Source organism: Pongo abelii, chromosome 11, assembly GCF_028885655.2.
Source record: "Pongo abelii isolate AG06213 chromosome 11, NHGRI_mPonAbe1-v2.0_pri, whole genome shotgun sequence".
NCBI classification, from domain to species: Eukaryota; Metazoa; Chordata; class Mammalia; order Primates; family Hominidae; genus Pongo; species Pongo abelii.
Genome location: NC_071996.2, coordinates 43,234,107 through 43,259,476, shown reverse-complemented (window position 1 = coordinate 43,259,476; position 25,370 = coordinate 43,234,107). Strand labels below are relative to the sequence as shown.

General features: G+C 34.3%; 1 protein-coding gene across 1 annotated transcript in view; it reads left to right on the top strand.

Moving 5' to 3' along the window:
- LRP1B (LDL receptor related protein 1B) overlaps window positions 1–25,370 on the top strand; it is a 1,899,171-nt gene that overhangs the window by 1,242,801 nt on the left and 631,000 nt on the right. The window contains exons 25-27 of the mRNA XM_024243817.3: window positions 295–499; window positions 13,643–13,807; window positions 14,086–14,330. Coding sequence (XP_024099585.3) covers window positions 295–499; window positions 13,643–13,807; window positions 14,086–14,330 — 615 coding nt within the window. The remainder of the gene's footprint in view (window positions 1–294; window positions 500–13,642; window positions 13,808–14,085; window positions 14,331–25,370) is intronic.

Genomic DNA, 25,370 nt, shown 5'->3' with positions numbered 1-25,370 from the left:
AAGAAATAACTTTTTCTTGCAACCTCAACGTCGTTATTAGCCTTGGAGCTGCTTAAAAACTTTATTCCACTGATACTAAAAGGATTTACTAGATTAAAGTTTTCTGGCAAGGAAGATCGGTAATGCTAAATTTGAGACTACTTGGTTTTACCTGTGCTAAGTAGCACTTTTGCAATCTCTCAAAGTTGAAATCACATTGAAATAATTTGTACTGCTGATCACAGGTAGGCCTTTTCCTTTGTGCTTAGCACAATCCTTGAATGGGTGCACACGTTTGTTTTCCTTCTTTTGTAGGTGTCAGTGCCATTGAAGTGGTTGTGGAGCATGGACTGGCAACTCCAGAAGGCCTGACAGTCGACTGGATAGCAGGAAACATATACTGGATAGACAGCAATCTGGACCAAATCGAAGTGGCCAAACTAGATGGCTCCCTAAGAACTACACTAATAGCAGGAGCCATGGAACACCCCAGGGCCATTGCTTTGGACCCAAGATATGGGTAAAGAAGTTTGCCTTTTATAGATTGAGTTTGGCATAAAAAATAGTCTTTCAATTTAACATTGAATTTAATTATCTCATCAATTATGAGTCAAAGTGGTTATTTTGTGCCCATGTATGTGTGTGTGTGTGTGTGTGGAGGGGGTGGTGGAGGTAGGTGTGTGAGTTGTACATACAGCAAATAGTTTAAGTTTATTACCACAAGTTTGGTTATAGGATTGCTTACACAGGTACTTTTAGAGGCTCAAAACGTCTTTTTTTTTTTTTTCTAAATGTGGGCATTAGGCCCTATTGGAAGCTATTGCAACTCTTTTTCAAAACAGTAATTTAATGAATTTCTCTTTGCCCTGCCAAAGAGATGTTGTAATCGTTTCTAATGGTTGGAAACTACAGAGCCAGTCTTTGTTCTAAAGAGTCACAGATGTTAACCGCCTCACCCTTTATTTATTTTTTATGTTCTTGGAGTCAGTTTAAAAGAAAATTTAAATAAGTTTGAAGGAGTCCAGTGGTGAGATATTGACTATTAGGAGGTTTGAAAGACAAAGCATATGATTCTGGAAAACAAGGTTCAGTGTTGAGTAACTCAGGTTACTGCCCCTCTTCCCTTTTGTGTTCCTTTGTGAAGGAGCAGAAGAGAGGCACTGGATTTCCAGCCAGAAGATGTGGGTTCCCGTTCCTACCCAGTCACTTATACTCTGGGTGTATCAAGTGTATTCTTTTCCCTTAGATTTCAGGTTTCTATTCTATGAATTGGGGATAATAACATCTTCCTCCTTCAGTTGTTTTTAAGGAGATGATATACATGGGAGATAATATGCAACTGATAGGTGAGAATGCTTTGTTATTCCTGCTGATTATGACCTTTGTAATTGTTTTGTAAATCAAAGGCCATTGTCAAACCTAAAGGCTAGCAGAAAGGAATTCTTGAGGAAGTTTGTACCTTTAGGTAATATCAAGTCCAGGGAGCACCAATGAGTGCTTCAATGAGAGAGGAGCTCCAATGAGCAGGGAGTGAGCCAAAAGGGAGTTCAATGAGATAAAGAAGAGAGAAAAGCCAGGCGATGTCTAAGTAGGCCTCCTGGCCACACCTTCTGACTTTTGCCCTTGTCTATGCCTAAGACTCAGAAGTCAATAGATTGGGAAGTATGTTTGCATCTCTTTTCCTCAATTTTGACTCAGAAATGAAAGGGGCAGAAACCACTTATCTAGAGCAAGGATTCCAAATTGGCCACCCTCATATGTGTTTGCTTTATTTTCCACAGTGTTTTAAATTTACTTGAATTAGTTGTCAAAATTTAAAACATTGAGAGATTTTACATAAGTCCCTGGATTTCTGCCTTCTTTCGTAAAATAGGGAGATCTGGTAACAATGAGCTGAGTAGTAGCTGTTTCTCTTAGCCTGGAAGTATATTCTCTAGTTTATGTAAGTCTACTTTTTACCTATTTCACTCATTACTTCCTATAATAACAATTGATCAGGAAAAAGCCTGCTATGTTTAATAAGACATGCCTTTATTTTTCAATATTTTATTCCTGAGGTACAAGTAGATTGCTGATACTGACCCTATACTTCCCACAAAGATGCTAGCTCAGTATTAGCTAGGGCCTTATGTCCAGTGCCAACAACTACTGATGTAAGGGTTTTACCTATCAGTCCTAAGTTGTGTCAGCATGGGAAACTTTCTGAATAAAAGAAAAGCAATATTTTGGAAAAGATTGTAGTCCTAGCATGTATACCAACATGAGAAGAAAAATGTGAATAATTCCAAAACTATAAATGACACAGAGAGAAAACAAACAAAAAACCAGGTGTATGAAAGTTTAAAAATGGTCTCTCCAAACAAGATAGATTTTGCAGTTGATGCTTCATTTTCCACTGATATTATATTGACAATGCTAGGATCAACTTATTTATCTCAGTTTTGAAAATATCCAACCTGAGAGTAAAGAAAGAAAACAAAAACACAAAGGACGTACAATCTACAAATACCATTTAAGTGAAAATACCAAATATGATTTCAGTGTGAAATATCCTCGAAGAGTTGAAAGTTAATACAGAAAGCTAGCCTGAAAGTAGGGGAAAGTCAAAAATGCTTCTGGGGGAGTTGATACCTTCCATCACTAATTGCTGCTATGAAACAGTGAGGCTAATTAAGATAATTACATTGATAATAAAATAATACTTTTTTAAAAATAGGGTAACAAAATAATGCTTATACAATCGTTTCTAGAATAAATGAGCAGAGTTTGGATAACAGTACTAATTCATTAAACTCTAAGTGTTAACTGGAAGGTTGACAGATTTTTGTATCATGATTTGATAGACTTTTATTGTTAAAAGTTATTTTATAGAGGTTGATATGATTAAGATATAAGGTTTATATAAACATCATAAAGCACATTTTAAAATGTACATATTTAGATTTAAAAATGTAATGTGAATATTAAAATATTTTCAAGTTTGTTGGCTATTTTGGTAAAAAGTTCTGAAGGTTAGTTTAATATTGGACCTTTCACAAGGTAGGCTTAAAACATAGCAACAATAAGCAGATACACACACACACACACACTTACAGCAAAGCCAAGTCAAGCACAAGAAAAGCAACATTGAAATATTATTTTATTTAAACTCAGCTTACTGTCTTAGTGTTATGTATAATATAAACATAAGATTTTCCTTAATTTCTCAAACTATTAATAAAATATATAAGGAAGCTAAGAATCAGCATTGATATGAGCTTCAAAGTAATTTAAACTTCTTTTGAAATTTTTAATTTTAGATAAAATTCACTAATTATTCAGAAATATGATTTATATAAATACTGTTATATATTCTACTAAATCTTAAGCTTTTTGATGGCAAGGGAAGTTGTTTTCAGTCTGTAAAATCCTTCTAAGCCTCTTTGAATATACTTGTGCTAAGTAAATGTTAAACAAATGAATGCATGCATATAAATGGAATTTGTTTATATGCAACTTACAGGAACTCAAGGATATATTTAAAATGTGAAGTATACAGTAAAGGACAGACAGCTAATGGGAAAACTATGAACTTTGTTTACAATAACAAATGAAAAGAAAGGTTTGCAACTAGCCACTTTTCTCCCTTAACACAGCTGAGAAAAAAAACAGGCCCTAACACTAGCCCCACAAAACACATTTACTTCATGTGAGGTTTCTACAGCAATCAAGGTCTTTGTGACCTTTTTTTACAGATGCCAATGTGAAGTGTTTTTAATTGACGACTTTGCTTCCCCAGCATAAAATCCAACAACATTCACTTTGGGTTATAAAACATATCTGTCATCATGCCATATTCCTTCAGTATTCTGGGTTTTGACCTGATCTCTCAAGTGACAAACTATTCCAAGATGGTAAATTGAGAGTTTTAGGGAGGAGCTATTTTTCTTTCATTCCATTTTAAGGTAATGCACTTATTGCTAAGGTGACCTGAAAGAGACTATGAATCCTGTTTTAAACATTAAGCTTATTATTAGAGAGTAACAAGCACCAGGGTGTGCAGAATCTACAAGGTACTCACTTCAGTTCTTGAACTTTCATTGCTTTTATTTTTACGCTACTGCATGGCATCTTCCTGCTCTATTGCTAAAGCTAGTATTTAGTTTTCCTTTGTCATAATAACTGAACTAAAAATTCAGCTTTTAACTAAAACTGAATTTAGTTAAACTAAATTTTTAACTGCCATAAAAATTGCATTGGTGAAAGTAGAAATAGTAATTGTGAAGATTAATGAGACATCTAAATAATATTTTAATCCTATCTAGGAATATTCTTAAATGGAACTAATAAAGGTTTTGTTGGTTTTAGAAGAACTGAATATTATAGACAAGTAACCTCTTTTTTTTTTTTTTTAACCAGAATCATTTATTTTTACCTTCTGCTGCTTGATTTGATAGATGATAACGGCCTTTTTTTGCCTATAATGCTACAAGTTGTTCGTGTCTTTTGACCCAGTTTAATCCAGACACTTACTAATCCATGAATGGAGGAACTTCAGCATCTGTAGACTGTAGTTTCTTTTTTTAAAAGTTATTGTGACTGAACATTTCCATACATCCTATAAGGAGAGATATTAAGTCTTTGTATACTTGAGGATATAATGCAGTCATTGAAATGCTAATGCATTTTAACCATCTAAAGAGAAAGTAATAGGGAAAAAATGATTCTGTTAAAATGGCACATTATCAAGTATATGAAGGAGTACCTAGAATTTTGTGAAACGATGATCATTGAAATCAGCTCTTAAGATTGTTTTGAACTATGTTATGGCAAGGTTAAGAACACTTTTAGGGTGACTAATTCTATAACATGTTATTTATAAAAAGTGTTGGAATTTCTCACTTAAATCGATGAAATTTTAGTCTCACAGTGCTCACTATAGAAGTATACTAACACTGCTAGGTTTAGTGAAGAAATGAAGGGATCACTTATTTTAGTGAATCAAAGTGTCCCAAGCCATATTTTTCCCCCACTAGAAAAAGGTTTCAGAGTTCACAGTGCCTATTTCTAGTAAATATAAATATAGAGAATGCAGAGAGATAGATAGTTGGACTCTCCACAACTATTCAAAGTATAACTGGATAGAAAGTTACAAGGTAGACACCAATTTCCCAATTGTTATACAGGCAAAAGATGATGCATCAGGAGTCTTTGTGTTATCATTGCAGAGTGGGAAGTACAGCCTCATCTACATCTATTGGTGGCTTATCCACAAATACTCAGAGACTGCCTATAACTTCCAAATTCATGGTTTGTTTTCAGGGATTATTTTTTCTTTTCCTTCCTTTCTTTTTTTTTTTGAAACAGAGTTTTGCTCTGTCACCCAGGCTGCAGTACAGTGGCATGATCTCAGCTCACTGCAAACTCCGCCTCCCGGGTTCAAGCGATTCTGTAGTTGGGATTACAGATGCGTGCCACCACGCCCAGCTAATTTTTCTATTTTTAGTAGAGACAGGGTTTCACCATGTTGGCCAGGCTGGTCTCAAACGCCTGACCTCACACGATCCATCTGCCTCAGCCTCTCAAAATGCTGGGATTACAAGCATGAGCCACCACACCTGGCTTCTTATTTTTTTAAGCTTGCAAATCTCTCTACTGACCCTTGTTTGTGGAGATAACACTACAAATTAGATTGATGCTATCTTCGTGTTCTTTCTATTTAAGTCTTTTTGTTTTTAATGCTGTTTAAAAGCAGCTTGCAAATAACAACATGTTCCTGTGAAAGATCTGTGCACTCAAAATTAAATTGAAGTGAGATTTAATTTATTTCATATTCATTATTTTTAAGAAAGGCATTTTACTATTTAAATAGACTATCAGCTTTATATTAACTTTTGTTCCATTTTCTATTTAACTGGCAACATATTGTATTATTTTGTGATTAATTTTGCTTATAAATACTTTCATGCTAATATTTTCAGATAATTAATATTTTTATACAAAACAATCTTATCTTTAAACATAAAGTTTTTTGGAAAATAGGCCCCAACATTAAAATTTTATAAATGTCCTCTGGTACATTTTTAAAAATTTGTACCTATGTATTTGAGTTATTTACACTTTTAAACTTTTATTATAGAAATATTAAAGTACACAAACTAGTAGGGATTGTATAATAAACTCTCCTGTACCCATTGTCTAGCTTAAACAATTATCAGTACATTGTCTTCTGGTATATGAATGTTCATTTTTATCCTTTCCCAATGGTCTTATTCACGTATTTCATTATCAAACAATAAACAATTTGGATATTGTTTTTCTGAATATGCTTCCACAACCATAGCTGTGAAAGCCTTGAAACTAAAATTAAAGCCAAATACATAGAACTAAAGCTGTCTGTGAACCCCATAAACCTGAGACAGGTCTCAGTTAACCTAGAAAGTTTATTTTGCCAAGGTTGAGGATATGTGCTCATGACACAGCCTCAGGAGGTCCTGATGACATGTGCCAAAGGTGGTTGGAGCAGTTTGATTTTATACATTTTAGTGAGACATGAGACATCAATCCACATATGTGAGATGAACATTGGTTCAGTCCGGAAAGGTGGGACAACTCAAAGCAAAGGTGGGAAGATTTAAAATGGAGTGAGGGGGCCTCCAGGTTAAGGTAGATAAGACACAAATGGGTGCCTGCTTCTGAGTTTCTGATTAGCCTCCGTAAAGAAGGCAAATGCACTGATCTCATTGAGCAGAGGGGTGACTTTGATTGATGGGAAGCAGGTTGGCCCTAAGCAGTTCCCAGCTTGACTTTTCCCTTTAGCTTAGTGATTTGGGGGCCACAAGATTTATTTTTCTTTCACATTTCCCCCCTTTTCTTTTTAAAATCTTTCAGGGAAAGCATTTTAGAAGAACATGAGTCTCTGGTTTCAGGTTTCATCTGATCTCTTATGGCTATGATGTTTTATTCCTAGGTGGCTAAGTCTTGATTTATTAGGAAAGCTCATTTTTAGCAGGTTGTGAAGTCTCATGTCCTGTGACAAGAAAATAGGGGGAAGAAGGGAGAAAAACAATAAACAAAAGAACAATCCTGGAAAATCAGTATAGGCCACATTACTCTGAAGTCCATGCATCAGTAGGCAGGTATGAAAGTCGTTTATATAAGTGGCTTTAAATAGGTTGCTGTTCTATTCTTCTGAAGTTTAAGTTGTCTACCTTCAGTTCAGAGGGCTTTACAAAAGCACAGCTTAGTTTTTGATGACTCCAAATTAGAAAAAAATGGGGAAAAAAGAAGGAAAAAGGAAAAAAAATGAAAGCGTTATTTTGCAGACTTGTAGCCAAGAAAAAACAGAATTTGGTCCAAACTGTAGAAAACAATAAAAAAAGAAAAACATTAGGCAAGATTAGAATCTAACAACAGGTGTACTATAGTTTTTGAAACATAATTTTTCTCTCTCCAGTTTCCCATTTTCACTAAAGATAAATCCTCATAGGACTGATTTGCTTTATTATACTTGGCCTGATTATTTGTATATGGTGCAGCAAGAAAAAAAAAATTTTCACATAGGCTTTTAAATTGGCTTTGATGGAATTTTGTCCCATAGAAGGAATCTCAGATAAGACTGTTTTAAAGTTGAGCCCAGCCATGGATTTGTACTATCAAATACCTATGAGTTGGGTGGATTCCTTTCCTCTTGAGGTTCCAAGATAAACTTGGAGCTCCTGGGCCTGTCATAAAAATGACGTTCTTTACTTACCCCAGGTCAGGAACCCTGTACAGGAATGGTATAGACAAGGTATGAGGCCAGTTTTTGCAAGGGGCTTTTGCTGACTTCATAAGTCAAGTCTGACTTATTCTTATTTTGACTTACACAGATCATTCATGTCATGCTTGGACTTTCTGGTTTGTTCTGAACATCTATGTTTCTTAAACAACCAGTCATTTTGTTCTAGGACTAAATCTACTATACAAGACTCTTTCTCATATAAAAATTATTTCTCTTTAAGCTTTCTTACCAGAAAAAAAACCTCTTTATTTTTATAACTTTCTTTACATTTCTGTTATTTCCCCATTCCTTTTATCTTTTTTATACATAACCTTTAAATAAGCTTTGAATTAGATAAAAATGTTTCACCTGTTTAAAAAGGACATACTTTTTTTCGAAGAAAGTTTTCCTACTAATATACTTTTATTGAAAAATACCTAAATAATGAAATACATATTATTTAATATAACTTTAGGATCTAAATTATGATGAGTTTATTTACAAGTATTTATCCCATTGCATTTACCTAATTATTTTATTTTAATCATTTACCTGCATTATTTATAAAAACTGTGGTAGTCATCATTTAAAATTATGGAACTACCATTGCAAAATTATAACTGAGACAGCGAAAGAGATCTGAACTAACTGACTCCATCTTGTTTTTAACCTCCAAGCTGTCCTTGTTCATTTCTGGGTGTAGACCAAACTAACTTTGTATTTGTATTACTTAGTTTATAGTTTACAGTTTAGCTTTGAAACAAAGACAATTACATTCCCTTCCCAAAACAAAACTTACTGCCTGTGGACTAGACTGCCTAAAGCCGCAAGATTAGAAGTTATGGTAATCTTACTAAATTTAAGATGTAGCTGTTTTTATTAAAATAATATCAATGCCTTATTTATTAAAGATCATACAAGCAAAGATCATTCTGTCTTGGGCTGGGTTTATAGTTTTGTAACCCCTATGGCAAATTTTGACAGCTTATAATATTCGGCAGGGATAAGTAAGAAATTGCTTGATTAATAAATGCAAACAAAAATGTATTCTGGCAATTCTTAACACATTTCTAAAGTCTTAAGTACTTTACCAAAAATTTTAAAGCTAGCTTATTTATTAAAGATTTTACTTGTTATGTAAACTTGAAAAAATATTTGACTAGTCTTTTTTTCCTGATAAAGTATTTGATTCAAGTACTTTTATTTTCTTTAGCCAATTAATTAGAGCTCTTGTATATATTTTTAGTAGTGAAACATTGTGTACATGCACATAAATACATAAACATATTACACTTGCTGATAGAAATATATCTTATAGATTCATAAAGACCTTTTTTTTTTTCCTTGTCTTAGACTTTCAGATTCTTGATAACTTGTTTCACAACCCTAGGCAGTTGTCAGCTAAATAGCCTTAATTTTTCATATTAAGGGAAACAACTAAGGTGAAAATCAAATAGCGAAATTTACATCATAAGGTACAGAGAGAAAAAGTCTGGTGGTGCTAGAGGGAGATTAAAGATGGGTGCCAAATCAAACATAAAATTAAACAAATCTATCATAGGGTTATATAAGGAGACCAATTTTATTTAGATAGAGACTATCTATCTTTAACTGGATCTTTGAGCTCTGGGTAGAGACCACACTGAATCCTGGGTCTCCAAAAGGGGAAAATTACTAAGAGGTTAAACTATGTGATGTGCTTACAGTTCATTAAAAAAATAAATAAATAAAGACATTTCTAAGTGTCTAAACTAGTCTATTCCTTACAAAACCAAGAGTAGCCTCTGTTGCAATAGCTACTTTAGTAAAAAAAATAAAAATCAGGTGACACAATACAAAAGCAAGGAGCTTAAAAGCTGAGATGAACTTTTCTGTTCACACTCTTGAGATTCATTGAGGAAAAACAGATGGTTTTCTCCGAAAGTGGGCCTGGTGCCTTCTCTGTTTTCTTTAAGGAACTCCAGGCTATTATAAACTGTTTTAGGTCCCTCATGCAGCAGAGGGTGAAAGAGAAGGGAAAGACAGCACAAGTAAATAAAGAAAACAGAATTCAGTAAACTGAGAATAAAAAAAACTTTTGCTCAAAAAAAAAAAAAAAAAAAAAAGACAAGGTCCTAGGAGAGAAAAAAAAAAAAAAAAACATGAAGGACTTTTAAATACAAACACACACACACACAAACAGACACACACATACACACACACACACACAAACACACACACATCTTGGATGTTAGCTTTTAATTAAGCTGGCTTCTAACCATTGAGCTCCTTAAAAAATCTTTTAAAATGTCATTACCATATTTCAGCTAGGATAAATTGCTGCTATTTCAGAAGTACCAAGTATCAAACAAGAAAAGGCTTGATATAGGAACCAAACCCAGGCTGTCATGGTGGAAAAAAAAGAAGGCAGAACCTTAGCTATTGAACTGCAGCATGGGGTGACAGCCATTGCTCTTTCAGTTTGGCCTGGCTAGCAAAATGTTGGCCTTGTTATGTAAATAAAGCCCCTATAGTAGTCAAAATGAAAAATCTCCAAAATTTATTTTCCTTTCACATCTCCATGAAACTGAAATTATTTTAAAAAATAACTAATAGAAACCAATTGTTTGAAAGAAATTCTATGAGATGAATCTAATCCTATGATCTCTTGCCCTGAATCATATTCTGATGGCTTTGATTCACGTTTGCTTCATAAAACTAATCTACTTTCACCTAGACACTGTTGTAGCATTTAAACATAGATATTAGTATTTTCTCCGTCCCTTTTTCTCTCCCTTTCTCTGTTTCCTTAACAGTTAGCAAGACTGTGAAAATTTTCCTTTAAAAAATATTTATTCTCTATCAATATGTGTGTGAGCATGCATGTACAAACACAAATCTTTTCTCTGTGCTAATCATTCTGTGTGCTAAATTGTTTACATCCATTATCTCACCTAATGTTCCCAACAAATGTGTACTATATTAGTTTTTATGTTCAGATGAGAAAATGGGGTTTGAGATTAAGTGTGCAGAAGTAATTGAGAAACTCCAAGTTTGTTTTACACAAAAGCACATACACTACCACTATTTAATATTGACACAGTTACCTAATAACCCTTACCAAATGTCAGTATTTTAATTTATATAGGAAGTTCCACTCTCATCTTTCTTCCCTTTTTGCCATACTCTTTTAGCATATGTAATTACTATGTTTATAAATATAATGTTTTGAACTGTCCTCTAATCATTTCATATTTGTAATTTCTGTTTTCTGTAACAGACTATATTCTTTTCAAAAATTGAAGTCATGGTGAATACATCATTTCACATTTCCTTAAGTAGACATAAATTTGTTTTAAAAGGAAGATGGATTAATTGAATTTTAAATTTTGTTGTAAAGGATTGTTTCATTTTACAAGGTAATTTAGCAAATTCCTATTTTCAAGGATTATACAGAATAATAGAAGATTCAAAAATAATAAAACTATATATAATTAAATGAAGAGAAAATTTATTTTTTTACGATTTCATAATTTTACCATTTATCAACAAAATATTGTCAGACCTGATAGAAAAATGTACTGCAACATTACTTTCTCTTTTTGATTGCTGCTGTAAGAGCAAAGGGAATTTTTCACTCCCTCTCTGAAGGTTCAAGTGTCCTGAAATAAACTGGCAACAAATTAGCAGCAGAAAAGGCATACAGGATTATTAACGTGCAAGTGTACATGGGAGCCATATAAAATAAAGAATCAGAGGGCCAGATGGTTGAGGCTTATATACCCTCTTCATATGGGAGAGGGAAATGGGGAATGTAAGGCATTTTGAGGAGTGGTAAATAATTTTCAGGGGAATTGAAATGAGCTCAAAGAATAGACAATATCCTGGGCCAATGCTCCTCTGACCTCTGAGTGGGGTGGCTATAATTTCCAGAGAGGTGAAGGGCAGAACCTCACAGTGAACAAACATTGTCTTATGCAAATAAAGCCTCTCAGAAAATCTCTCAGAGCTTCCTTCAGAACAATAGATGAAAAGTCTGTCTGGGTCTGGTGATGAGTCTTTTTTTGTCTTTGTTGTTTAATCATTCCTGGTTATTTAATGAGATTCCAAGGGAGGGGTTTTCAGACAATTGCATTTCTTTTGAAAGAAGTTTTCTTCAGTCAAATAAGGGTACTTCCAGAAAGAGAGCCCCTCCCTTGTGTTTGGGGCAAAGAAGAGTGAAACAAGAGAAGGTTAGAATGTTCTTGAAAGGCAGCTTCCATAAACTTGCAATTTCCTTTAATTCAAAAAAGTGCTCAGCATGCCAAAGTACCATACTTTGGCTTATTATTCTCTGAGCCCCAACACTGTCTACACCCATCAACACTAAATTCTAAGCTCCTGAAATTTGTTCCTCTTCCATTTTTCCCTTTCACTTAATGGAACCCCTATACACACTATCCTTCCCTCAATCTGAGATTGCTGAAACAAGAAACTGACGGTCTCCTGAGATTCTGTTTTTTTATCTCATTTTTTACACCCTGTCCATCAGCTAGTCCTGACAATTCTACCTTCAAATTATATTTTGAATCAATTCACTTCTCTCCTTTATTGCCACCACCATACTCTCGACCACTATCATCTTTTCTGGTCTTTTATATAACCACTTAACATGCTCATACTCCTGCCTCACTATTATCTATTCTCTGTATAATAGCCACAGTGATTAGACAGTATATCTGTTTTATCTGGTACAGTATATCCTGGGTATATACTGATTAGACAGATATACCGTCTCATCACTATTGTTGTGGGTTTTTTATTCCCCTAAATTTGCAGGCAGGAGTGTTACAGCTCTTTTCCTCCTGCCGCATGCAGCTTGGCAAGCAGGAGCATTACAGCTCTTTCACTCCTGCAGTTCAGCGAACTCCAGGCTCTTGTCCCATGACCAAAAGGAATAAAGTACGTGGATACTGGAGAGGGAGTAAGGCGGAGTAAAATTTATTGAATGAATGAAAAGCTCTCAACAGCGAGAGGGGATTTGAAAGTGGGTAGCCTTCTCTGAGGCTGAGTCTGGGGTTTTTATGGGCTTCAAATGGGGGACTTCTTGCCGATTGGTTTATGGATGGGCTTGGAAAAGGAATCATTCAATAGGTTAAAGGCATCATTCAGAAAGAACCAATTAAGAGAGAGTGGGTAAGACATGGATGGAAATTCTTACTCTGGTTCATGGATTCGACCCAGAACTGGTAGCCTGGTTTTCAGGCTTTAGACTGCCCTAGCTTGAAGGTTCATTTTTACTGGGGACCCATTTCTGGCTGCTTGGGAATTTGTCTCCTGTCGCTGTCACTATGTCTGTATATATTTACTATACACACAGAATAACATTTCTCCTCTACTTAAAAGCCACCAAAGGCCTATGCACTTCTTATTCCCTTAATATAAAATCCAAAATAGTTCTCTTACCCTACAAGACCCATAAGATCACCTATTTGACTTCCTATTCCTCCCCTCTCCTCCTCACTCACTATGCTTCTAATACATTGGCCTTATTTCTGTTCCTCAAATAGCCCACATTCTTTTCCCTGTTAGGGCCTAAGCATATGTTGTTTATTCTACTTGCCATGCTCTTTATATTGCTCACCTCATTCTTCAGTTTTAGTATAAATATCACTCCTCAAAGTGCTTTTTTCTGATCACCTTCTCTAAGTAGGTCAGTCATCTGCTATTCTCTCTCATAGCAATTGTTTTCAAAATATTTCACGAGTCATAATTATATATTTATGCACTTATCTATCTGGCTCCTCCACTGGACCATAAGCCCCATGAGGATAGATAATACATCTGTTTCTCTTGTGACTGATCACCTATCCAGTGCCTAGCATATGGTAGGCACTCAATAAATATCTGTGAAATGAATGACAGAAACAATAGCATTATTTCTTTTTTTTTTTTTTTTTTTAGAATTATTTTCTGGACAGACTGGGATGCAAATTTTCCTCGCATTGAATCTGCCTCTATGAGTGGTGCTGGGAGAAAAACCATCTATAAAGACATGAAAACTGGGGCTTGGCCTAATGGATTAACTGTGGACCACTTTGAGAAAAGGATAGTGTGGACAGATGCCAGGTTTAAAAAATTATCTCTTTTCTGGATTTTTTTTTTTTTTTCACTTTCCTCAGATAATATTTACAACATTGGAAAGTGTCCTAACATGTCAGTATCATGTATACATATATTAAAATTGGAGGTGTATTTTTTTTTTTTTTGCTTTCTCCAAATCAGATACAGACTCATAAAAATATTTATAAAATACCTTTTTTGTCATTTAGCTGAGTTTCATGATTATGTCTCTGGACTAGTTGAATGAGTTTTGACAAACTACTCATGTATTTACCTTTCTGTAGGTCAGATGCTATTTATTCAGCCCTCTATGATGGAACAAACATGATAGAAATCATCCGAGGTCATGAATACCTTTCCCATCCCTTTGCTGTGTCTCTATATGGGAGTGAAGTCTACTGGACAGACTGGAGGACCAACACATTGTCGAAAGCCAATAAGTGGACAGGGCAGAATGTCAGTGTGATTCAGAAAACCAGTGCGCAGCCATTTGACCTTCAGATATACCATCCCAGTCGCCAGCCACAGGGTAAGTGCTTGTTCACTTATGGATTAACCACCCAGAAAGTATTATCATCTTAATCATATAATATTTGAAGTATAAAATAACTTCTATAAGTTAAAAGTTATTGACATTTTATGCATACTCTATGAGGGAAGTGGTTTCAACCTTTATTTTAACTAGTTTAAATTTTTTTCTCTTTCCCTTTTTATTTTATTTACATATAAATATTTAGCGGCATCTTAATTCCTAAGATGCCCCTGTATATTTATTTTAAACTAAGTCCCCTAATTTTTAGATTATTACCATGTAGCATATTGGGAAGAGAGGGGGTGGTACATGAGAAAGGGTGAACCATTTGCTTGAGTTCCTCTATTTTAAGAGAAGGGAGTTCACAGGCCCATATGTGCTACCTCTCCCCATGAACCCTTTTGGTTCAACAGTGAACCCCGTCTTGGTTTTGTGATTGTGTTTCCTCCACTCAATGTTTGCCAAGTGTTCCTATCCTAATTCTCACTTTTTCCCCCACTGGGATACCATGAGGTATCACATTTGGTGTAACATCAGCTCATCCTTTTATACTTTTTCCCCATTATATGTGATATAACCCTTGGAAATCTCATTTGAATGCAAACAATGTCCCCTTTATTAGCATATTTTCATTTTAGATTCATGATTCTTAGATGACAAGCTCTCTCTTGCATCTTCTCCTTCTCTTTCTTTTTCAGTGTGGAATAAGCGGATCTTCTAACTCATTAGCATGTAGGACATTTGTTCCACACATCGAGCCTTATTTTTAAAATTTGTATTATAGTATCTTTTAGACTTGACTAAAACCAATTACCTCTCTGGTTGACAATATCACATGGCTATTCTTTGTCTTTCTTCAGTGTGTTGCGTTCATTCTCCCTTGATACTGTTTATTCTACCAAAATCTCATCTGCAAAATTTTTTGTGCCCTTTCTCTGACAATCTGATTGAATCTAGTTATTTTCCCAGATACTCTCAATTTCTCAGTTTCTGTTTTCTTATGTAATTGATCCTTCTTTGCTACATGGAAGTTTCTATACATACTGGTTTCTATACATACTGCTTACATAGGTGAGCAATAACTTTAATTTTTTTCTTCTACTCTTGACTTCTTTCACCTTACAAGCTAAAAAGCATGAGGACATTGTAGAAAAAAGTATACAGATTAGTCATTTTTGCATTTAATAAGGATTTAGTAGATATATTGAATTGGACTAAATTTAAATAAGGCAAGAAGTTATTATTCTGACCAGTGCCAATGTGCCACTAGTATAATGAAAAAATACACTTCTCTAGAATTTCCTTCAACAGAGGAATGCCTAGCTGTAAGCAAACACTGTAGAGAAGCACTTATAAGATATGAATGGTTTTGATTATGTCAAGTGCAGAGTTATTTACACAACTGTATTTTTGTCCCTCAGATTGTTTGGCATTTTGTAGTAATAATAATTTGTATGTTCAGTGCAATCTAAATGAACTGGACCATGAAAAATGGCCTTCATCTATGTATTGCATCATTCCTCCTCACCCAAAATAGGATCAATGTCCTTCATTTACTAACAGCACTGTCTAATTCGCCTACATTGGCATGACCCTTAGTAAATTCATAGAAAATGAAGAACCATGAAACTCTCAAGCTTTCCTGACATTTATGCATATATAGAAAAGAAGCGAGACATTCATTGTCATTTTTTGGTGGGGGGAGGCATCCTTGACATCTTTTCTTAACTCAAAATATGATTTATATATGACTTTTCCTCTTTACATAAAATGAGCAAGATTTTACTATGTGGATCTAATTTAACATATTTTCCCAGGATTCAGGGCAAATATTCTAGTCTTTAAATACATTTAGAGAATATCACCTATGAAAAGAACTTGCTATTTCCTAAATGAAATTCAGTTTCCAATTTTGAGAGTGATCAGAGAACATTCTACTTTTCCCCATTATAAGGATCACTGAGCATATAATAATCATTATCTGTCCTGTTTATCTGCTTCAGTGAAGTAACACTTCCACTGCTAGGGAAAAAAGATGCAGGAACATATCGACTATTTTATTACCGAGGATAGAATTAAAATGAAAATGGTGGCAAAGGCTCAGCATTAACACAAATACAATAATAATAGCCCTTGTTCTGGAGAATAATAACATGATGTTCATGAAAAAAATAATAAATTTAAAAAATACATGACATTCAGTACTATAAAATTGAAATATATCTTTCACAAATTAAAGAAATAAAGGTTACAAATACTATTTGACATTATCTAATCCTCCAAGTAGGAAATTAATAAAAGTTTCAGCACCAGTTTTCTGACAAGTAAGCATTCATTATGCACACAAAGTTCCAAATTGGTTATTGGACATTTAAGCAGAATATTTTAGAAATATATTTTAGATCTCTTTGGTTTTTAATGTTGTTGTTATATGGGATTAGGAAGAAACAAACCACAGCTTAAACATATGCAATATGAAGGAGCAGTAGTTGGTGTTTTAAATATTAATTAAAAAAATTTACAGCATGAGAGAGCCAAGCTTAGAATTAATGGCATGGCCTGGGTTCAAATCCTAAACATATGATTTATTAATTGCATGATGTACCCTTCATCATTAGCACAGTTTTATTTCAGATTCATGAGTCTCAGCTATTAATGTGTTATTGGACATTTTTGGCAAGTTATTTAACCTCTCTGTATCTGCTTTTTCAAACTGGAGATAATGTATCTAAATCATAGGATCTTGTAAACGTTGAGTTTAATCACCATTTAACACAATGTAGGTTTTTCTTTAAGTTACAAATATATAATTCATGAAGCCATCTAATCTAACTATATTTTTATCAGTAAAATACAATTATTAATTAAGTTTCAGGTATATTAAAAAACAATAGGAACAATAAAACTCATTTATAATAAACACTTTTTGGGTCATGTGTTAGTTTTTGTTTGGATAATGAGATCTGGGATTATATAATGAAGCATTAAATAAAAATGGTTTTGTGATTATGACTGTAATATAAGTGTGCACTTATATCATTTTTATTAGTAATATGATAAATATTTATCATATTTATTAGTACTTATATCATTTTATTAGTATATCATTTATTAGTATATAATTAGTATCATTATTATATCATTTTTATTAGTATATCATTTTTATTAGTACTTTACAGGTGTTAGTCTCAATGTGTGCAAAGACTTGCAGGAAGAGTTCTCCATCTGAGACTCCTTCTCACACATACCAATTGTAAATTCTTATACTACCTCAAATTTTACCTCCTCTGCATTCATAGTTAACACCATAAGGACTCAGCATTTAAAGCTTGTATGGTTATTTATTTATTTATTCATTAATCGTTTCCTAACTCTATCTTACCTACTCGCCTAGGTTATAAAATATTTAAGGAACAGTGTTTCATTTATTTCTTTGTGTCAACTATAGAGTCTAGCTAAGTCCTTTATAACAATATTGATAATTATAATAGCAGCTAACTTGATTATCATTGCATTTCCGTGAGAAAAATTGTTAGTCATCCAGTTTCACAGATGAGGAACCTAAGACAGAGAAATACTAAGTAAATTGCTCAAGGTCTAACAGCCAGGGGATAATCGTTCTGTTATCTGAACAGAAGTCTGAAGCCAAGCTTTTGTCTTACACACTGCACTCTACAAGCAGAAGACATTAAATGCACATATATTCCTCTTGGAATTGTTGCATCATATCACCAGATGGCAGTAGAGAGTCATGTTTTCTTGACATTCTCTTTGGACAAACTTTCTTACCTTCCTGGAGTTTATAGTCTAAGAGGAGGAACAGACTAAATTAACAATTAGGATAGATACAATCATTGTTACGATAGATGGATTTTGAATGTAAGAGTATAGTATATGTATTTTAAAAAGTAGCAGGGTGTGGCACTAAAAACAAAACAAACCTTGGGATTAGCTAAATTTAATTCTTCCCTCATGCCACTCACTAGCCATGTTACCTGAGGCAAATTACTAACTTGGAGGGGTTTCATTTTCACATTTGCAGATCGAAGCAGCAAGTAAGGAAAGAATAAATCAGAGACAAGATTGGGCAGGGGTCAGATCATGCTCACACTCAAATAATATCCCTACAAAGAAATATACAGTTTTTTCCTCTGGGATAAATGGTTCCAATGATGTTAAACATAAGTGTGCATTAAAATTAATGGAGGGCTTATTAAAACACATATTTGTGGGTGTTACCCAGAGATTCTGATTCAGTAGGTCTTAGGCGGGGTTTGACATTTTGCATCTTTAACAAATTCCCAGGGGATATGAGGCTGCCTTCAGAACCATTCCTCTAACAAAAGGAGAAAAACATTTAAAAAAAAAAAAATGGTCAAAGGAGTAAAAAGAACAGATTTGCATGATAGAAATTTGTAAAGGATTGATTGGAGAGACAGGATTGAAGTGTATATGTGTGTGTATGTATGTATAGAATATATATATGTGTGTGTGTAACACACACATATATATATACACACACAGAGAGAGAGAGAGACAGAGATTGATTTTAGAAATTAACTCATATGCTTATGGAGGCTAAGAAGTTCCACAACCTACTGTAGGCAAACAGGAGAACCAGGAAAACCAGTGGTGTAACTCAATCCAAATCTGAAGGCCTAAAAACCAGGAAGGGTGGGTGGGTAATGGCATAAGTCCAGGTCCAGGAGTTCACAGGCCCAGGAACCAGGAGTGCCAATTATGGAGTGTAGGATAAGATATATGTCCCAGCTCAAACAGGAAACAAATTTGCCTTTCCTCTACCTTTTTATTCTATTTCGGCCTTCAACAGATTGGATGATGCTTTCCTGTAATGGCAAGGGCAGGAAACTTTTAACCCAGTATACTAATTCATATACTCATCTCTTCCAGAAACACACCCAGAAATAACGTTTTACCAGCTATCTAGACATTCTCTAGACTAGTCAAGTTTACATATAAAGATAACCATTACAGGAAGCTACTTCAGTAGATCAGGAGGTGGCTGATGCCAAAATCTGGGAGATGCTTGTAGGTGAAATGGTCTCTGATGAGATGTACTTAGAGGTGAAATCAATAAAAAGTAGTGATAGAGATTTGAGTGGGAAACCTGGGGAAAGGAGGAAGAATATGGGATGGCTTTAAGAGAGAGGGTCAGCAAATGTATTCTGTGAAAGGCCAAATAATATTAATGAATATTTTAGGACTCGTGGGTCATGTGTTCTCTGTTGCAGTTACTCTGCTGCAGTTGTAATGTGAAAGCAGTCATATGGGAAATGAGTAAGTGTGGCTGTGTGCCAATAAAACTTAATTTCTGGACACTGAAATTTGAATTTCATACAAGTTTTATGTGCCAAGAAATAGCATTCTTCATTTGGGTTTTTTTCCAACCGTATAAACAAGTTGCTTACCAGCCAGTATTAGCCTTTAGGCCATCATTTGCGGGCACTTCGTTTAAAGGATTATCTGAAAAATTAAACTTTGGAATGTGCTGAATTTGAGATACTTCTGGGATACAGTTGAATATTTAAGGCTAGAAAGGAAGGAAGGTTTGGTCTAAAACTAGAACTTTCATAGTTATTCCATTGTAGATTGAAGGCAAAATGTAGATAAGATTTCTTAAGAGTATTACAGAAAATGAAAAAGGGCAATGATAGAGCCTTGGAGAACTGCAACACTAAAAAGGAAGGCAAAGAAGAATGCTCAGAAAAAGGGCACCAACCGATTTCAGGACAAAAAGAGAAAGCGTGTGCGTGCGCGCGCACACACACACACACACAAGGAACAGTTTCAAGCTAACACTAGCCAACAGTATTTGCTTTTGTAGAAAAGCCAATAAAAATAAAGACACAAATGCATTTGTTGGATTTGGCAACCTGGAAAAAGATCAGTGATAATTTTAGTGAGAGCAATTTCGGTGGGTGTGTTGACGTATGTCCTCGTGATCCTAAATATGTCTGACATTAGATATTAGTATAACTTTCAACTCTTTTTACTACAAAATATAATTTGCTAAATAGAACTAGATTGTTCAGTCAAACAGTAATTTCCAAAAAAAAAAAAATAACTTCATAGCAATCAGCTTAGTCTACAGCCAGATTGCTTGGGTTCAAATTCCAAATTTGTCAAATCCTGACTTCTTGTGTATTAGTATTAGTTTGTTTCTCTACATTAGTATTTGTTTGTTTGTTTGTTTGTAAATCTGTAAAATGGAATTGTTATAAAGATTAAATACATTAGTCTTTCTCTTTATTTTTTTGAGATGGAATCTCACTCTGTCTCCCAGGCTGGAGTGCAGTGGCACGATCTTGGCTCACTGCAACCTCTGCCTCCCGGGTTCAAGCGATTCTCCAGCCTCCACCTCCCAAGTAGCTTGGATTACAGTCACGTGCCACCGTGTCAAGCTAATTTTTGTAATTTTAGTAGAGATGAGGTTTCTCCATGTTGGCCAGGCTGATATTGATCTCCTGACCTCAGGTGATCTGTCCTCCTCAGCTTCCCAAAGTTCTGGGATTACAGACGTGAGCCACTGCACCCAGCCACATTAGTCTTTTTAAGCAGTTAGAAGATACCTGGCAAGTACTAAGCACTTTAAAAGTGTTTGCAAAATAAATTAAATAGATAAATTATATAGATTAGATAGATAGATAGATAGATAGATAGATAGATAGATAGATAGATAGATAGATGCACAATTCTCTTACTTTGTTTTACACATTGCCACCAAACTCTCCTCCCCCACCCTGTAAAGGAATTGTTTGTAAGCATGGAGAAAGTGAAATCTAACCTTTCATATGCTTCTTCTCCACCACCCATCTACCATGTATGTCATTCTTCTCTGTGTCCTCGCTCAGCCCAAAGGTGTTTTCTTCATCACCACTCCAGGTGCAGGGTTAAATTTTCTCATAAACCCAGCAAGAATCTACCACTCTGGGTTTTTCTGTTTTCTTTTGTGTTTCTTTCCTTAGCTGCTCTAATTGGAATTAAAAAGAAAAAATCTTTCAAGAATGTGATTGTTATTTTAATTACAGAGTACTGCAAACCCTTTATCTGTTAGATTTTCACCAATTATGTTTTTCTCTTTTTGTAGAAACTTATTTTTCATGTAAACGGAACTTGGTTTAAAGGGGTCTTAAATGTTTGTTGATAAAAATGGTACTATTTTTGCAGGAACATTTTAGTTTACTTTCAAAGTCAGGCTACTGACTCAACTGTTCCTTTTAAATTTTATTTTGAAAACCATAGCCACTGGTAAATATACAAACTGTTTTAGATAATAATATGATATCCTTTTAAAAAAGAATCAAAACCCAGAAAAAGAATGAGTAAGACACTGAGAGGTTTCTCCACAGTTACAACAATAATTAGATCAAATATAGTTATACCAGTTATACTCTAACTCATTCTCCATTTCACATCCCTGTTTTATAAGACATCCATGAATTGGCCCATGAATGAACGAGTGAATAAATCAGAATGAATTGCTTCACATAGAGAGGTTGTGTACTGTAGTAGTTAAAACCTAGACTCTGGAACCTGAATCTTTCTGTTCTCCTTTTAATACTTGTGTGATCTTGACTGAGTCTTTTTTACCTTCTCAAAGTTAAGTTTAGCCTTTGCAAAATGAAGGCAAGTTATTTTTTTATTTTTAATTATTTATTTATTTATTTTTTGAAATGGAGTCTTGCTCTTTCACCCAGGCTGGAGTGCAGTGGTGCTATCTCTGCTCACTGCAAGCTCCGCCTCCTGGGTTCATGCCATTCTCCTGCCTCAGCCTCCCAAGTAGCTGGGACTACAGGCGTCTGCCACCACACCTGGCTAATTTTTTATATTTTTAGTAGAGGTAGGGTTTCACCATGTTAGCCAGGATGGTCTCGATCCCCTGACCTCATGATCCGCCCACCTCGGCCTCCCAAAGTGCTAGGATTACAGGTGGGAGCCACCACACATGGCCAGGCAATTTATTTTCATAAACAAAGGTGACCATTAAGAGGAATAAATAAAATAATGCTTATAAAACACTTGGCACATTTTCTAGCATAATATGGTAAAATAAGTTATTTCTTTAACTTTTAAAATCATTTTTTTAAATCCCACTGTCCATTATAGGAAAATTGCAAGCTGTTTCTCAAAAAGTAAATTTAACATCGAAATGATTTAAGTGCCTCCAATTGCATCAGAAAAATATTTCTATAGAAAATTAAATTTTTCTTGACAACATCTGTAAGAAAACAGGATAAGCTTATTTCACAATAAAAAATGTTATATTTTAAGAATATTAGTGATAGGACAAAGTATCACTTACAAAACCTGAAGGATGAAGGATTTCATATAGGACTATTAATATTTTCAATTAGAATTATGGGGAATACTTTTCACATGATTAATAAAAGGTTTTTTTTTTTTCTTTTTTGTCAAAAAGAAATACCCTCAAAAACATGTTTCAGCATGGTGGAGGTGAATCTCAAATACTTGCAGGTTGCTTAAATTATTTGCTTCCACAACTTACTATATTAAGATCTAGGCCAGTCCCGAAGGCTGACACTGGTAAACCCAGCACTTTGGGAGGCCGAAGCAGGCAAATCACTTGAGCTCACAAGTTCAAGAGCAGCCTGGGCAACATGGTGAAACCGTGTATTTTCAGAATAAAAGAAAATCTAACTAGACTGGATAAAGATAATGTAGTACATATACACCATGGAATACTATGCAGCCATAAAAAGGAATGAGATTATGCTCTCTGCAGGGACATGGATGGAGCTGGAAGCCATTGTTCTCAGCAAACTAAAGCAGGAACAGAAAACTAAACACCACATATTCGCACTTATAAGTGGGAGCTGAACGTTGAGAACACATGGACACATGGTGGGGAACAACACACACTGGGGCCTGTCGAGGGGTGGGGATGGGGAGAGAGAGCATCAGGAAGAATCGCTAAAGGATACTAGGTTTAAAACCTAGGTGATGGGTTGATCTGTGCAGCAAACCACCATGGCACATGTTTATCTATGTAACAAACCTGCACAACCTGCACATGTATCCTGGAACTTAAAAGTTAAAGAGAAAAAGAAAGATCTAACTACTTGTCATATAAATTAAATTTCTCTTTCTCTTTCCTCTCTCTCTCTCTCTCTCTATATATATAAAATATATATTATATATAAAATAAATATCTTTTTAGCAGAGTTCATAACATAGGATAGAGGTTACACATGTACATACATACATACATACATAATACATTGTATTGTTCTCCTCACTGTTAACTCATATCTAGTGTCTCTTTATTTCATATATTTATATACTATCGGTATGAGATTTATGTGATCTAACATGTATCCTATTTTAAAATGCAGAATCCCTAGTTCTACTCCAAAATCAGGGCTTCTCAGTATCTGCACTTTACACATTTTGGGCTAGATAATTCTTTGTTAGTTGTGGGCTAGATAGTTCTCAGCTACACTTCCTGTGAATTGTACAATGTTTATTAGATCCTTCACCTCTATTCACTAAGATGCCAACAGTACTCCAAGTCATAACAACCAAAAATGTCTCAATTTATTCCCAAATGTTTCTTGGGAGGCAAAATCACCACCATCTCCACGGATTGAGAACCACTGTCCTAGATGGTTTTTTAAAATATTGTGAATATAGAATCATTGTAAAAATAGAAACTTTGCTGATATGTTTTTTTTTCTTTCAAAGCATATAACAAGTGACATTAACAGAGAATAAATTAAGATACCAGAGAGACATGTCATCTCTTTAGAACGACTGAAAGTTAGTTGGTATTTTAAGACACATTTCCCCTATAAATGTAACATTATATTACATATATATTTTCATCCTTTTACACCAAAGGCTGCCTACAGATAGAAATGTTTTTTGTGGTTTTTAAAAATTCTCTCTGTAGAGATACCTGTAAAAGATCAGATAAAATTTTTAGACATGTTATATTCTACTTTATAGAGTACAGTATAAAATTAATTCATAAAGTATGACATAATTTGAGGAACGTAGCTCCCTCATAAATAATACTGTTAGAATCTGGTGAAAGTAAAGCATGCTTTACTTGCACATATTCTATGTGTATATATTTTAAATAAGGAATTCACTCAAGTTCTTCAATGTGAAATGTTAAACTTATCACTTGAAGATGTCTGTCACAGGGAAAATAGGATTTGAGATTAGTGTTTAATTGCAAAGTACTTCTGAAAATTCCTTTCTTTAAAACTATTAAGTCCTTTCCTAAAGGAAAATTACTAATAAACATTATTTTATTACAAGAGTAATTGTTCTCATACAAATAAGGTTCATTAACAGGATGAATATTAGTTACTATCAAAAATGACTACATGGGAGGGAGAAAAATCTTTCTCTACCTAACAAATTGGATCCTGGCATTCTGCTTTGAGCATGGTTTTATTAGGTAAACACATATACATATTTTATATTGCATGAACATTTATGTGTATTTTATTTGAATTTATTGGAAAAACTAGTTGTTTGGATTTAAAGTGGTTTTTCTTTTCCCTGGTGAGAAATGGACTATGATTAAATACAGTTTGAATCAAATGTGAAATTATATTTAATGATATTATTTTTCTTCCCAGAGCACACATCAGTCTTGTGTGATTGCACAATTAATATGTTTCTCCTATGAAGTATCGTAGTTATGCATTATTTAATCTTTTCACCTGAGGCTATGATGTGCTTTAGAAAATTAACTTTCTAGATTTTTAGATTGCTGCAATTTTAGAATATATACCCACATACATTTACGTACATGCATATGAATCCAAATGTCCCTACCTCTAACACAATAATAGATACCATAGAAATTTTAGGAAAAAAACAATGTGTATGTGTGTGTGTGTGTGTGTGTGTATATATATATACATATATGTGTGTATATATATACATATATGTGTGTGTGTGTGTGCATATATATATACATATATATGTGTGTATATATATACATATGTGTGTGTGTGTGTGTGTGTATATATATATATATAT